The sequence below is a fragment of the Vicia villosa genome, linkage group LG5 (assembly GCF_029867415.1).
Source record: "Vicia villosa cultivar HV-30 ecotype Madison, WI linkage group LG5, Vvil1.0, whole genome shotgun sequence".
Classification (NCBI taxonomy): Eukaryota; Viridiplantae; Streptophyta; class Magnoliopsida; order Fabales; family Fabaceae; genus Vicia; species Vicia villosa.
The window spans coordinates 136,096,485-136,113,403 of record NC_081184.1 but is presented as its reverse complement, the minus strand read 5'-3'; the positions used below and the strand labels follow the sequence as shown (position 1 = coordinate 136,113,403).

Genomic DNA, 16,919 nt, shown 5'->3' with positions numbered 1-16,919 from the left:
TTTTTGCCTTGCTTAGTGCATGTTTCTATTAGAGTTTTAAATCGATTTTTTTTGGCATAAGCCTAACTTTGTTAGGGCAATATCTATCTCCGAAGAGTCTTGAGAGTGTTTGTTGCATTCCTCTATCTTGAATATGCTAAAGGATAATGCAATTCGAATCTTTGAGGTAGTGTGCAATCACACAATTTGTCATTATCACCGGACAAAATCAGAGAAGAACAATCTACTCATGTATTCTCTTCTCTATTTCTGCGCATCAAATTTTTTTCCTTCATTTTCTTGCATCTAAGTTATCATAAAGTATAACGGTACTAAGATATAAAGGGATTCATGGTCTATAATCCGTCGTATCGTGTACACAAAAAAGAAACTGCAAAATAATAGGTTACATACATTTCAAATCAAATTGAAACCGCAAAAAATCGCATTTGATTCGGATGTGCTCGGGTCATTTTTTAACAAACCGTGCGATTCGGTTCGGTTTGCGATTTGTATTTTACAAACCGAATCAAACCGTATTATGTTACAACCCCCAAATTTCCCTTAATCTATATCCAACCCAAACTCAAACCTATTATGCCTTAGCCTTACGATTACGAATGATTTTCTCTTCCTCACACTTAAGGTTTTAGTTTAAGTATTCTCAAATCTTTCCTGACGGTATTGCGTCTTCTTCTCGTCTTCTTTATCAAGTACATATCACTTATTCTTCATTCTTCAGTATAGTGTTTTTTATATTGTTTTATGCCACTATTTTATGTTTTTTAGTTCACTTTTATCTAATTTTATTTTTGTATATTTAATAAAAAGTTATCCAAATATGATGATTTTGTTGTTATTTGATAACACATAAATGACTAAATACAAAATTATGTTGCCATCTACATGTGTGTATGACTCAATGCGCATGTCACATTTATATGAACGCATTCACCTCAATGCCATCATGCGCATGTCACATTTCTATGAACGCATTCACCTCAAGGCCCTTAATGAAAATGTTTTCCTTATGAGTTTTTAGCATAAGAAATAGAGATTCTTTATTATATCTTAATATTTTTCTTAAATTCTATGAAGTTTTGAAAATCTCGTTTTTGCACAGTTTGTATTATAAAATCAGACGTTCCACATAATTTTCTCGACACTAGTGTCTATTTGTAATAAGCTAATCAGGACGATCATGTTTTATGCATATCGGTTTTTTAAACCCATATATCCATGATTATACAACTTTTTTTTTTAAAAAAAAATTCTCTAAAAAACTCTTTCATTCCTATTAATTAATTTCATTTGCAAACACAATTCATTTGTATTTCAACATCATAAACATCATAATCGTTTGAAACTATATGTAATGTATATCTTTATCATTGATGAGTATTAAACAAATTTGTTTTCCCCCTTCATCATGAATATCGTCCGGAGAGATCTAGAGATCACTAGAGTGTATCATTTGAATCTTTTGACCGGGTGCTTAAATTGTACTCCCTCTTGTCCCTTTTATAAGTGACACTTCACCTTTTTAGATTTATTAAAAAATTAATGTATCTGGTCTCTCTCTCTCTCTCTCTCTCTCTCTCTCTCTCTATATATATATATATATATATATATATATATATATATATATATTAGATACATTAATTATTCAATGAATCTAGAAAGATGAACTGCCTCTTATAAAAGGGACCGAAGGAAGTATTATTTTTCATTTGTTGTAGGTATAGTGCACTTTGATGCTGTCAACAAAACTAATGCATCATAGGATAATGTTATAGAAGATACCCAACCAGGTGTTGTACAAGTTGATGTAGGAAAATAATTTACTATACAAGAGTTTACGTTATGTGAACTTATGTGTCACGACGGGAAATTTGAGATTAAGCTATTGATTAACTTAACTCGGATGAGCAAGAGTCGTCACTGAACTTTATTGTTTCTAACAAAGAAAAAAGGAAAATATCGATAAAATCCTAATAAAAGATCTAGGTACGGAAGTCGATTATGCAAGGGGAAGGTATTAGAATCCCTCACGTCCGTTGTACTTAACGGGATCCACTCTTGTTATTCTAATTAATGAGTGTCTATATCTATAACTTACTTGCTAAAGTGGAAATGCATGAATGATTTAATTAGGGGAAAAATGAAAGATTTTTATTATCGAGTGCTCGACAAGACATCGCATCTTGTGCCTACATACTTCCTTTGTGCAATAGGGAAGTCAAAACATTTGTAATTCTACTTAGAAGGTTTTGTTTGTTGGAGTTTTTTATGGATGATGTTAAGTTCACATTCTAACAGTTGACGTTTACTGCTCGACCTTTGAAGACTTACGTATTGTCGTATTGTGTAGAATGGAATTAACATACCCTTTTTGGAAAGGTTTTAACGTGAAAAGCCCAAGAAAGAAAAAATGATTTACATTTGGTTTGTGTTTTTGTTAGGAGAACTATTTCAAGTAGCTCCCTTAAACAAGGGATACTTGAGCATTTCCTCCTTTAATTTTGAAAGTGATTGAGATATGATTAAGTGTTTTGAGGTTTTGATTATGAAAATATTTTAGTCTTAATGCGAAAGAAGGAAATAAAATCTAATGGGAGACCTGATCCTAATTGTTGTCATGTATGACGGGCTTAGAGTTGAGATTGAAGAGGGAGGATTACCCTAATATTATCATGCATCAATGGTCATAAAGTTTAGATTAAAGGGGATGACTATCCTAATGTTATCATGCTTGGATTAAGGATCCTAAAGTCTATCTCAATTCATCCTTAATCAAAAATTAAGTTTGAATGTGTACCTAAGGGAACATATGAAGCACACAAGCAATCATCAAATAGATAAGCAAAAGACAAAGTCAACATGCATTAGGCATAAGGATTCAATTCACAAGTCAAAAACATATTTTGTTGGGTGAAAAAGCAAGACATGCGTCAATGCATAACCCTTGGAGGTCGAGGTATGCTATGTAAAAAAATGAAAAAACATGTTTTTTTTGGGCTGCCAGCTACAGGTCGACGCATAGCAGCTGGAGGTCGACACATGGCTAGTTGGAAATCGACGCATGACTTCTGGAGGTTGACGCATACTGAGTTGAAAATCGAAAGAACCACCTCTGCCTGCTAGAGGTCGATGCATACTAAAGAAAAAGATATAAAATGTTGTTAATAAGGCTGAAGGTCGACGCATACTAAAGCAAAAGATAAAAAATGATGTTAATAAGGCTGGAGGTCGACACATGCTGCATAGAGTCATCTTCTTCATGAAAACTCAATAATTTCAAATTCTCACTTTATAATTTTTTCACGAAAATCAAAAAGTGAATATAGCTTTTCACTTGATATTTCATGAGGATTTTAAAGTGTAATTAAATAGCATACACACATGAAAAATGTTTAGAAGCTTATAGATTTTAATCCTTACATCAGAAACAACATATTAGCAACATGAATGTATTGAAATGATGCTCGAATGTATGAGTTCAAAGTATGTAAAAAGTACCTATTGGAATAGGTCCAATACCTCTTCAAAAGTTGTTACAGATGCAAAGTGATGATGCCCAAGCTTCCTTAGACCTCCAAGAACATAATGATGTGCTTGGTTGGATTTGAGATGGTCTAAATTGTTCTGACCAAGTTAACTTTTAAGTGAGTAAAATTGGAGTTGGATGATGATGATTTTGGTGTTATAGATGGGAGATTTTACATATAGAAGTTTGTTTATGATGTATTAATGGTGATTCAATGGAAAAAACACCAAGAACTTGGAGAAATTAAGAAATTTGAAAATTAGGATTTCAAGCTTCTTTAATGGAATTTTGAGAGAGATTTTTTGTGTAAAATCTGGTGTGTTTGGCTTGAACTGAGCAAGGCCTTTTATAGAGGTTCAATGGAGGCTAGGTAAAGTTTTTGAATCCAAAGGAAAGTTTCATCATCCCTCCTTTACTTGGTTTGAACCAAATGACAAGAAATTGCACATGATGGTTTGATGTGGTTCATGGGATAAGGAGGTGTCTTATAGCTTACTTGAGTGTTTGGATGGAGTGTTTGCAGACCTTAGTTTAGTTTTACAAGGCTCAATGCAAGGTTGGTAGCAAAAGTCTGACTTTGAAGATTTTGGCAAAAATGCTTTTTTCACTTTAATCTATTTATGGCCAAATTCTTGGATAATGGTAGGTAGTTTGTGCAATGGAATGTTAGACATGAAACAATATGCATAAAATGAATATAGTAGGTCCTCTTGATGGTTTATGATGTCTACTCTTGGTTGGACATGAAAAGTGATATACAATTTTGCTTAAAAATCTGCTTTACCATGGTCACTTTGCTCCACCACAACTTCCTGCTCAAGCATAATTTTTTTTTGGTCTTGGTATCAATGGAAAGATGGCATTATCCTCTACAACTTTGACGTGGGACACTTAAAGAGAATTATTTTGCATCATGGAGAAAACTGACCATGAAAATTGGATTTTTCATATGGAAAAACACTCAGAAAATTCCTAAGTGTCTGGACAACTTCACAACTTCAAGGTACCATTTTGTCATGATCCCCAAATCCAATGTATGATGAATTTAAACTTGATTCATTCACTAAGATATTGTATGCCATATAGTCTTGAATTATTGTCATTGTTTGCTTAAAATGGATGCTTGAGGAGGAAGTTACAACCATGAAAAGTCACCTATTTGTTAAGAAAATTTTGTAACTTGGAAAAATTTCCAAAATGATCCTAGTTACCCCTTTTTGCAAGTTAACTCAAAATTCATGTTTTAACTTGATCAAATCCATCCATAAACAATTTTTTCATGAAATTTGACTTGATGTGATCATGGTCTCAAAAGTCAAAGTTTGACTTCTGGCCATTTAGTTGACTTTTGCAATTGAATTAATTCCAAACCAAATGAAACCCTAGGGCCACAAATCAATCCTTAGCATCTTGAAATACCTTGAGCGATATATAATGAAGATTTTGATGGTCCCTTGAAAAATACACCTTTAAACCTCTAAATCCTGATCTTCATATGATGAATGGTCAGAATCCTAATTTCCACACACAAAGCCTTGATGAACAAATGACTTGAACACTGAACATCTTGAGGTTAGGGGTGGCAAAACGGGCCGCCCGCCCCGCCTTAAGTCCGCCAAAAAACGAGCGGGACGAGCATGTCCGCCAAGGAAATGGGCATAAAAATCATGTCTGCCCCGCCAAGATTGTGGGTTGGCGGGAGGTGGGCATGCTCGCCTATTTTTTATTTTATTTTATTTCATTTTTTAATAGATTAATAGATTTTTTTTTACCTTTTAATTAAATTTTTCTTATTTTTTTTAAAAATAATTTATAAAAGCATCTTTTAAACAAATTTACTTAAAAAGTTAATACCTATATTTATAAATAAATGTATCAAATAAAACCATCAAGAATTAAAATTACTAGAATTAACTAAAAACATGGCGGATTTAAGGCAAGACGAGCTGAACGAATAGGCGAGGCTAGTTTAAGCCGGCGGCGGGCTGGCGGGGCGAGCTTTGGCGGGCGGCGGGTATTGGCGGGGTGAACTTTGGTGGGCGGCGGGCCCAAAATCCTCACCCAACTCGCCAATTTTTGGTGGGTGCGCGGGCTGGCCTGGCAGGCCACGACCCGTTTTGCCACCCCTACTTGAGGTGCTTGGAAAACATAAATCCAATAAATGATGACTTGATGTGTTACTAGATTCAAAACCCTAATTCCATAGGATCCTCTAATGAACAAAGTTATGGAACCCTAGCACTAAGGAGATGTTAATCCTTGTGCTTTGATGATGATGAAGCAATCTTTGATAGACATTTCTTCTCCTTTTGAAAGGAAAATCCAAATCACAAGAAACATGTGATCTCATACCTTGCGTTCATGATTGTGAGGTTTTTAACCCAATGGGTATATGCAAATGAATGTGAAGCATAAGTCAATTATGTTTGAAATCAATGGGGCAAATTTTGGGGTGCTACAATATGCTTCAACAAGTCCATAAGAAAGCTGCCAAATTAGGTTTTAGGATAGTTATTGGGAGGCTAGATTCTAGTTTTGATAGAAAATAAACATTTGCTACAATGAAATGCGAAATAAGCGACTGATATAAAAAACCTATACAAAATTTGAAACATGATGACACCAGAACAAGGAAATGTGAATGTCCTTTTAAGTTGTGCAAATCCCACAAGGCAAATAAGACTTGGAAATTTAGCATGATTTGTGGTCTACATGATTATGGATTGAATCGCAAGTTAACTGGTCATTCGATTATCTGTTGTTTGGATTCTTAAAAGAATAAATTTGTTTCTGAGATGACAATGAACATGGCTCAGTCCAACACCAAGCTCACAACTTTCAAAAGGAAAAGACCCAAAAATGCCTCAAATATTAAGCAAGTTTATAATGTTCGCCGTAGTAACAACAAGGTGATAAGGGGTCCAACATCTAAAATGCAATAATTATTGAAATTTTTGGACGATAATCATCATGTATCTAGGTACATAATGTGTGAGGATGGAAAAATTGTCCATGATATATTTTGGAGGCATCCTTATTCCATTAAGTTCTTTAATACATTTCCCATGGTACCATTAGTTGATCCAATGTATAAGACTAACAAGTATAATTTTCCTCTTCATGAGATTGTTGGTGTTATTTCTACAAAAGATGACTTATTCAATTGACTTTGTGTTTTAGAGATGTGAAAAATACGAAAATGTTACATAGTCTTTGGAAATGTGTTGCAATATGTTGAAAGACTCATAAAACACATCACAAGTGATTGTTACTGATCACGATACCTCCCTGGCGAATTCAATTGCAAAGGTATTTAACACATCTTATGATTTAATATGTAGGTATCATATAACAAAAAATGTGAGAAGTAAAATTAAGGGTGCAATGTAAAACAAACAAATCAAGGGTGAAGACGGAAAAATGGTCAAACCTAGTCAAATGTTGGAGTGCATTATAATCAATTCATCTACAAATGAGTGATATGTCGAATATGACATAAAGTTCAAAATTATATGTGTTAAATATCCAATTTTTTTGATATATGTCAATAGTAAATTATTAGATCACATGAAGGAAAATATTGTTTGTGCATGGACTGATCGGGTTAGACACCTTAAAAATAGCACAACTAATAAAGTTAAATATGTTCATGCTACATTCAAGAACTGGTTGGAAGATAGTAAGATAAATTTTTGCAAGGGTTAATAATTAGTAAATAAAATTATTGAACTATAGCATAACGAGATACATACATCATTTGATTGCAGCGTCACAATATTAGAACATATATTTAAGGACAAAAATCTGTATTCACAGTTGGTCAGTAGTATATCTCGAGCGGAAGTGAACTTTATCTATCACGAGTCAGATAGCTCCAAGTATGGTTGTTCACTTAGAATAATATACAATATTCCATGTGTTTTTTAATAGCCAAGAAGATGAATCTCGATAAACTTATACACATGCGTGAGGTAAACACACATTGGAAAAGACTTCAGATTGATGATGATGAAAATATCAAGGATGGTAAATCAAATATCTCTATTATGACAAAATGAAAGGTGATTTAATAGAGACTTTTTAAAGATGATTATAACATGAAACTGTACATCAAAGAAAACATGCATTAGATATCCTATCTATAACCACTGATAAGAAACCACCCGTGAAATCGATAAAAAGTAAGCATACTGCTAAGAAGGTCAAACCAACACCTAGTGATAATTCTACCAAGTGGTCACCATCATAAAAGTTCTAATAAGGGTAGTGACATGTGCTACGAGCCTTTAATAAAACTCTGAGGTGCGGTAGGAGCATATCCGACAACAACATGTGCATCATCATGACCCTGAGATCTATGACCATGAGACAGTGATCCCTAAGCGGTACCAGATGATTGTCCAACTACACAAGAAGCTTTAACAATATCCATATGCACTAAAGAATGTCGAGATAACTAGCCACATTTGTACCTATGTTGTTCGTCAGCCATTTTTCTATAATCAAACAAGACAAGATAGTTAACATAAGTAAACATAACACTCATAAGTTATTGTGCTATCAATCTAGCATCAAACTAAGGCTTATATAACTATGCATCCTAACCATACCAATAAGTTGCATACAATTCTAACCAACCTCTAATTAACATAACAGAAAATACACTAGACCTCTAATTGACATAACAGAAAAATACATTGGAAATACATTATATGGGGTGTATTGAATATTGATAGCTCTATTGGGTATCAAACTTTGATATCCACATAGTTCATACCAGAACCCCAATCTCCAAAATTTCCAAAGTCAAACCTCAAAAAACTAGTAAAAAAAAAGGATAGAACATTGACATTAGATGAAATATAATGTAATTTAACTAAAAATCAAAAAGAACTTGAATACATACCAATCACAAAAAGCAAAGTGAGAATGTGAAATAGTTAAATTTACTAAATATTATTCAAATGTGAGGAATGAAATTGATTAAGGAACTTAGTTTGAACGAGAAAGAGTACAAATTGAGAGATTTTTTGCTAGCTCTCACACAAAGAGTGTTTCTTGACCTTATTGTCCTATTTGCTATTTTGATTTCAAATGTTAATGAATTAAGATTGAAGAGGGAAAGACAATTTGTTTGATTATAAATGGTGCGTTTGAAGACTAATATCCGTATGAGGTATCTAGAGAACAATATCCAAACATGCCCATTTGTACGTTGAGTGTATTTTGATATGATATATTGTGGGTGCACCGAATGATAAGAAGGATAATTTCAAAAACTTATAGGGTGCTAGAGAACCATTATAAGTATGATGAGAATTTCTCTAAAAAATGACTACATGTTTGAAAAAGCCAAATCCAAATGCTTATCAATATTAAGTACCTTATAATTTGGGATGGTAAAAAAATTGGGTTACCCATAATCACATCATACCCAATTTTAAAAGAGATTGTTCATTATATCTTATATATTTCTTACAAACCTCATAAAAACTCAAAAATACCTTTATTCAACTAAAAAAATTCCTATTCAAGTTCTCTTAATAACACATTTCTGCACATTTATTAGAGTTGCATAAATAAAAGAAAACAATAATATAGAAAGTCTCAGAATCTTGATTAAAATCGATAGAAGAAATGAAAATAATTAATTTCGTGAGCGCATGAGAAAATAGAACGAATAGGTGAATTAGTTCTTTGGTAAATGTTTGAATACATTGCTACACTTTTTCTTAAGCATGCACCGACAAAAATTAGAGATACATCATAGAGAAAAGGAGAAAATGGCATTGAAAGGTGAGAAAGAATAACTAATCTAGTTTTTATTATAAACCAATATTGAACTGAATCCGAATCAAAACCAATTAGTTTTGCAAAAATATGTAGTAAAGTTTTGCAAAACCATGTACACGCTACTTATAGTTTAGGCTTAATACATATTTTTGTCCTTTAACTTAATTAAATGTTTCGCTTTAGTCCCTTAACTAAAAAACATTACGAAGTAGTCCCGTAACTTACATTTTGTTACCTTAAATGGTCCATTCAGCTAGTTTTGACAATAAAAAGTTAACTGTTGCTTTGTTGGGCATTTAGAATATGACCTGGAAATTCCTTATTTTATATTGATTTAAAATAAAAAGAAGAAACAAAGCTGAACCATATAGAGTATGAAATTTAGGGCAAACAAAATGAATTGTGAAGAAACAACATTTGGATTCTGAAGACGAAACATTAGTGTGAAGAAACAAAAGTTGTAGCCATAGCCCCGTTGAAGACAAAACGAAGTGTGAAGAAACAAAATTTGAAGCCCTATCTCCATTGAAGAAGAAACCTCGCCATTTCTGCAGTCATCTAACTTTTGATTTTGAAACCCTAAGGTACGAATACTCAACTGTAAGTTCTAAAAATGTAAAAAAAATCTTTAGCCATCTTCCTTAGTACCTTTTCTATATTCTATAGCTTGAATAGGTCATGGAAAAGAGGTTTCAATGTATTGTGCATCATTTTGGTGAATTTTTGAAGGAGTTTGCTAATTTTACCAAGTCAGATTATAAAGGGTTAGAGACAATTTGAGGTACTGATCCTAATTATTGGAGTTATTTTGAAATTTTGGGCAAATAAAAAGAGTTAGGTTATTCAATAGTAGATAAGCTTTGGTATTACGATGAAATCAATGTTAATGACATTGTTCTGTTGTAAGATGACAAGGGAACCAAGAGGATGAAAACTTTTGCAATGATGGCTTGGACATGGCATTTATATGTTACTCATCGTCTTTAACAACCTGGCATTATTGAGGAACCTATACTTTCACTAGAATACCCAATTCCTGTTGTGGATGAAGGTGTCAACTTGAATGAGATCTCCACCACGTCTGAAATTGTTGTTGGTGAAGGATATAACTTGAATAAGAGAACAACTGGGGTGGAAGATAATGTGGGTGATGAGGGGACCACTGATATGGAAGTGAATTTGGGTAATGAGGAGACCACTGAGGGACTAAACTGCGATCAGAAAGAAGTTGAGGAAGTTAACTATAACCAACGAGATGTGGAAATGAAGGGTCCCAATGGGGGACTAAACTACAACTAGGAAGAAGTTATAGGAGTTAACTATAACCAAGGAGATGTGGAAACTGAGGGTGGTGAAGACAATGCCTTGAATGTCAACTTTGAAGACTCAGAAAATGACATAGGAATTGATGGAGAGATAGCAGTTGATGATGATGAAGTAGCATGTGAAAACTAAGAGAAAATAAAGGGAAAGGCTAGGCAAGAGGAAAGGGGAAAGGCTAGGCAAAAGGAAAGGGGAAAGGCAAGGCAAAAGAAAAGGGTAAAGTCAATGTTGGGAGACCAAATAAACAAAGGGAAGTGGAAGGATCATGTTAAGGGACTGGTTTACTTGAAGATGTGAATGAGGGTGAGGTCTTAAAGGAAAATATTAGAGGATTAAGTGACATTGAGGAGTATGATAGTGATGAGTTACCTCATGTGTATGATAGTGAGAATGATGAGATTATAAAGGATGATTTTGTAACTTTCAAGCTTCCTAAAAGAATGGAAGACTATAAGTGGGAAATGGATACTTATTTTGCAACAAATGATGATTTTAAAGAGAGAATAAGGACATATGCTATACATTCTGGAAGGAACCTAAAGTTTAAGAAAAATGACAAAAAAAAGGATGAGAATGATATGCAAGAAAGGTTGTCCATGAGAGGCATAGTGCAAATATCCAAAATGAAGATACATATGGATGGTCACAACAAGGCAACATGTAAACTGCCACCACCACAAGCAACTTGAAGTCAGCCACCATAAGCAATTCCAAGCCAGCCATCACAAACAACTCCAACTCAGCCACAACTAAAAAAGAAAAGAACATTTCAAAAGGGGAGAAAACCTGTTTCAAGTCAACCATGATTGAAAACGAAAGAAAACGATGAAGTTTCAATCCAAGAGTGCAAATATAACACAAATGCTGAGTCAACAAGTTACATTTGCCTACCTGTAATGCAACATAGTCTCTACTTAACATTTTTTTTGTCAAAAACTAATGGAATGGACCATTTAAGTTAACATAATGTAAGTTAAGGGACTACTTCGTAACGTTTTTTTAGTTAATGGACTAAAGCAAAACATTTACTTAAGTTAAGGGAGAAATTATGCTTATAATTTAAGTCCGCATAATCTAGGGGTGGCAAAACGGGCCCAGCCTGCCGGGCGCCCGTTTTTCTTGCATTTTTTATAGGACGGACCAAGGTTTTAGGTCCGCACCCTCTAATATGCCTGCCCTGTTTATTACGGACTTTTGCGGGCGCAAGCATTAACATGAAAATTTGTAATTTTTAGATTTAAAAAGTGCAATGTCAACAGGCCCACCCCGTCCCACACTCATTTTTTTCTGGGCGGGACAAGGTTTTAGGTCCGCACCCTTAACAAAACCTCCTTGAGTTGCCCTGTTTTTTGCGGACTTTTGCAGGACAGACTTAAATAGGGCGGACATCCTGTTTATCACTCCTAGCATAATTCTACCTGCAGCTGCTTAATCCCTAAAAAGGAGAGAACAGTAACTTCTAAGTTTCAAATAAAATAATTTGCTTTATCAATGGGCATGCATAGCATAGAAGACATTAAAATATAATTATGGTTAAGACTAATAAAAGAACAAACTTTTAGATGAATGAATATCTCAAAACAGCGCAAAATATAAATAACACAAAATAAAATTGCATGTTTCCTAAACATTTTTCTAATATTGAACATCTCTAACCAATCATCTTCATTCTGTCAGTTCAATCTCTACATGGTATAAACAGGAAATAAATTTCAGAGTAAAAATACATCGATTTTTACAACATACTCAAGCAGAACAACATCCACCTTTCTTCACAGCTGATACATCATCGCGGGAACCAACATTAATCGTCTGTCCTTTAGGTAAAGCAGCTGGATCATCACCAATCTCAAGAGCCTTTTTGCTTACAACGCGGTATATCTGTGTCAACACTTCTGTGAAGGCACTTTCAACGTTCAAGCTCTCAAGGGCAGATGTCTCCATGAAAAATGTATTTTCCCGTTCAGCAAAAGCTGTAGAATCTTCTGTTGAAACTGCTCGTAAATGACGTAGATCTGCTTTGTTGCCTACAAGCATCACGACAATGTTGGCATCTGTGTGATCTCTCAGCTCTTTTAGCCATCTCTCCACATTTTCAAATGTTACGTGGCGGGTAACATCATAGACTAATAAAGCGCCAACAGCTCCACGATAATAAGCACTTGTAATTGCTCGGTACCTTTAGTCATGAACAGCAGAATGAGATAAATTATATCATGAAAATTTGATAAAATGCAGTACGATCAATAGTAATGTGCGATCTAGAAACACAGTCTTACTAAACTATATTCACATTATTCTTTCCTTTCTAGTAATTGAACAATGTACCAAATAACCAATGTAACTTACCATAATGGAAGATTAACTTTCTCTTTCTAGTTTGATTTTATATAAAGCTTCTCAAGCATTCTCACTTATGCCTATCCTCTTTCTTCAAGTACTAATCATTATGTCAATTTTTGTTCTTTTATTTCTTGTTTCCTAGATCTTGGAGATAGGGTCGATGTCCTTGAAAAGGTATCGGTTAATACGAAAAGCAAGCAATAATGGCTCAAAGATTTTAACTTAATTGTATCAAAGCAGACAATAAGAGAACTGCTGCAGGTCTAATTTAGGAAACAAAACAGGATTGTAAAAGGCATCGGTTTATTTGCATCCTCGAAAACTTATGTGACCACTATAGGAAGCTATGATAAATAAGTCCTACTAACACAATCAAAATCACAAATCAAACAATACAGTTAAACAAGCAACAACAACAAGGTTGACTACATAGATCAACTCCTGCCATAATGTTCTATCCAGTAAGCCATAATAAATGTAGCTAAACAAAATACTTCTATCATCACATTATTTCGTAGTTGATCCGTGTCTTAGAGATTCAACAAAGTTTTACGTTGGCTGTCGACTGCCTAACACAATTAAACTAACAATAAGAACAAATACTAGTGGCAGAGAGCATAACAAAATAAAAAAGAAATACAAATCTCTATCTCAGTTTCATCGAATCCCTTTTGAATAGAACGAAACCGACTAGAGAAGATGCCAAACAGCTTGCTTCTTCTGTAGTGACTACTATATTCTATAAATATTCTGTTACCTATCTTGTTTACATCATTACTATATTAACTAACATTTCAGCCACCATTTTACAAAAAAAAAAAAAAAACTACCACTCCTAATGACAATACTACTAGCAAACACATCCTAACTCTCTTTATTATTAAGTAGCAGGTCGTCTTGGCGTGCAGGCAACTACACATTTTTTATGGCTAAATAGTGCCTCATAAAATATAATCTCGGTTAAATAAAATCCCTATTTATTTTTCACAATTAGTGTGGCTATCATGCGCAGAACCTTCAAAATACCAGCAAATTTATAATCATCGTGCTATAATTATAACCATCAGCATGAAAATTAATAATATAAGAACAGAAACAAGGGTCATTTTTTGCAAATGAAAAATCAAAATTATTACAATATAATATACACCACATTTATTTTTCTATTCCTAAATGCAGAAAAAAAATAGAAATGTAGATACCTTTCTTGACCGGCAGTATCCCAAATCTGAGCTTTAACAACCTTATCATCAACACGAATGCTTCTGGTAGCGAATTCAACACCAATGGTGGATTTAGACTCGAGGCTGAATTCGTTCTTTGTGAATCTGGAAAGAAGATTGGATTTACCAACACCTGAATCACCGATCAAAACCACTTTGAATAGATAATCGTAATCGTCATCGGCTCTGTATGCCCCCATTTGGGTAGAGAAATGGATGGAGAGAGAAAATGGTTTTGTTTATAATAGAATTGAAGGAAAGCGAAGAAGCTGCATGTTGTGTTTGGTTTTTTTTGGGGAAGAAATCTAGATTTAGAAGGGTGATAAAAAAAGGTAACTTGAGTTTTATTTCATAACGAGTCATCTTCATGATGCGCGATGTCTCTCTTGGTTTTTTAATTTTATTTTTTATCACTATATCATGTGTATTTTTTCCCTACACCATCAACTTATAATTATTATTATTAGAAGGGGGTTAGGTTAACTTATGTACTAAGGATATAGCTTAAAATTTTTATATAAAAATTTTGTTAAAAAAAAACAATAGTTATTATTATTATTATTCTTATTATTATTATTATTATTATTATTATTATTATTATTATTATTATTATTTTCTTCTTAAATGCACTTTTAGTCATCTAATTTGAGTTTTTTAAACTATTGATATTCCTATTACAAAATTCAGCAATTTGATCCCTTAATTTCATTTTTGTTGGGATTTTGTAGTTCCCGTCCAATCTTCTTATGTGTCCTCTTTATTTATAAGGTGGGAGTTGGACTATGGTGCTTTGTCAGTAAGTCTGACTTTTTAAAAAATAAAAGGAATATTTTAATTAAAAAACATTAAAAATATTTTTATTAAACATAACAATTTATATAATGTTACAAAATTTAGAAAATCAAAAGACATTGCATCGTTCACATTTTCACTCTCAATTCATACTTCCTCAAGAACCCTAACCCCCCATTGACTACCTTCATCGTCTAAATTGAATAAATCTTGAACAAAACATGCGAAGCTCAATCATCATGTTACACTGTCACATCTCAATCTCCATTTTTTCGAAGCTTATTCAACATGCAAGAGTTTGTTTATGGGTTTCAAAGTTGGTGCTTGCAAAGATGACGAATGCAGTGTCTCAAAAGGATAGCAACGAAGAAGTCAAATAATGTGTAAGGTATCTTTAGTTGTCTCTTTTGCAAGTGTTAGTGGTCCACATGCTTCCTTTTCTTCATGTTTATTCGTCCCTTTTAAAAGTGACAATGAAGTTGATGAAGGTGTTAGTAATGAACATGTTGATGATGCAAGTGAATCTGGGCAAGAAGGAAGTGAGTTAGGTACTAACAATGATGGTGTTAGAGAAGTGAATAGTCCTAATGTTAATGTTAACAGTGAACCTCTGCAAGAAGGTATTGATGAGGATTATGTTGCAAGTAAGGGTTAGTTTTGAGGATAATTAGTTTCAATTGAGTGAATAATCGATGTACTGGACTAAGTTACTACCCTGAGAGACTTTAGGTGAGGTTTCTGGTTGCCAAAAACATAAACATCCAACTGAGATGGTTCATGAGGAGAGTGATGATGATGATGATGAGGGGGTGAGTATCCTACTTATAAGTCTGGTGAAGTTTCAATTAGGGATGGTGTTTATTAATATAGAGGTGATAAGGGATGATATCAAGGATTATGCCATGGAAAATCAAAAATATGTTTTCATTAAGAAGAATGATTCTAAAAGGATGGTAATTAAATGCATGGCTAATTGTAAGTTCAATATGAGATTTAGTAAAAGATTAATCATCAATTTTGGTAAGTAGTTCAATAGGGAAATATTGGAGCATAGGGACAAGTTTATTATCACTTTATTGGAAGGATCAAGCATTACATCACCCAGAGGATAACTATCTAGAAGGATTTGTTGCAGAGCTACACTGGATCCATATGTCCTAAAACCCAGCTGGTTATTAAGAAGAATAAGAAACAAGCACAAGGGTGGAGTCCTACATGGCATGGTGATGATGATCTTTCCATATTTGGTGTAACCATTGGCATTGAGACTTATTGTATGGATCCGAAAAAGAAAACTTGTTCATGTAGAAAGTGGGACTTGTCTGGTGTACCTTGCTGTCATGTAATTACATGTATATGGAACATCATAGAAAAACCTGTAAATTATGTTGTTGAATATTATAGGTATGAGTGATACCATTTCTAACTATGTTTTATTCATATATGTGTGGTACCATTTCTGATTATGTTGCTCTGTTTTGGCTTTATAGGAAAACAATTTTTATGGAGACTTACTCAAATATTGTGTTTCCAACCATTGGACCACGGTTGTGGCCTTTAGATGATCATAATATAGTTACATTACCAGTGATAAAAAGAGTCATATATCGTCTAAAAAAGCAGAGAAATAAGGCAAATGATGAACCAAAAAAACCCTTATATACTGCCTATGAGACTTTCAACTATAATGTGAGCAAAATGTGGAGTTATCGAAGATAATTAAAGGATCCATAAAGGAAAAAGGGCAGCTGATAGGATCATTCCAAAGGGTGATAATAACCCAAAGAATCCTAGGATTAATTCAGGTTCTCTTTATTTAGGTTCTTTAGTAATGCAAGGATCAATTCTTTTACTCTAGGATTCATCTCCTCATCCAACCAAACAAAGTGATTGTATTTCTTGTAGCCTTGAATCTGGAA

General features: G+C 33.6%; 1 protein-coding gene across 1 annotated transcript; it reads right to left on the bottom strand.

Moving 5' to 3' along the window:
- Nucleotides 1–12,283: 12,283 nt before the first annotated feature.
- Nucleotides 12,284–14,473, bottom strand: LOC131602644 (ras-related protein RABA1f-like). Its single transcript, XM_058874810.1, has 2 exons — nucleotides 14,188–14,473; nucleotides 12,284–12,821 (listed from the first exon to the last, which is right to left on the bottom strand). The coding sequence occupies exons 1-2, from the start codon at nucleotides 14,406–14,408 to the stop codon at nucleotides 12,389–12,391; spliced, it is 654 nt and encodes a 217-aa protein (XP_058730793.1). The 5' UTR covers nucleotides 14,409–14,473; the 3' UTR covers nucleotides 12,284–12,388.
- Between the last annotated feature and the right edge of the window lie 2,446 nt (nucleotides 14,474–16,919).

Excerpts from the sequence above, each read along its gene's own strand:
- LOC131602644 (XM_058874810.1), bottom strand. The coding sequence starts at position 14,408 with ATGGGGGCATACAGAGCCGATGACGATTACGATTATCTATTCAAAGTG. Across the intron at positions 12,822-14,187 it reads GATACTGCCGGTCAAGAAAG|GTACCGAGCAATTACAAGTG; the intron begins GTATCTACATTT and ends TCATGACTAAAG.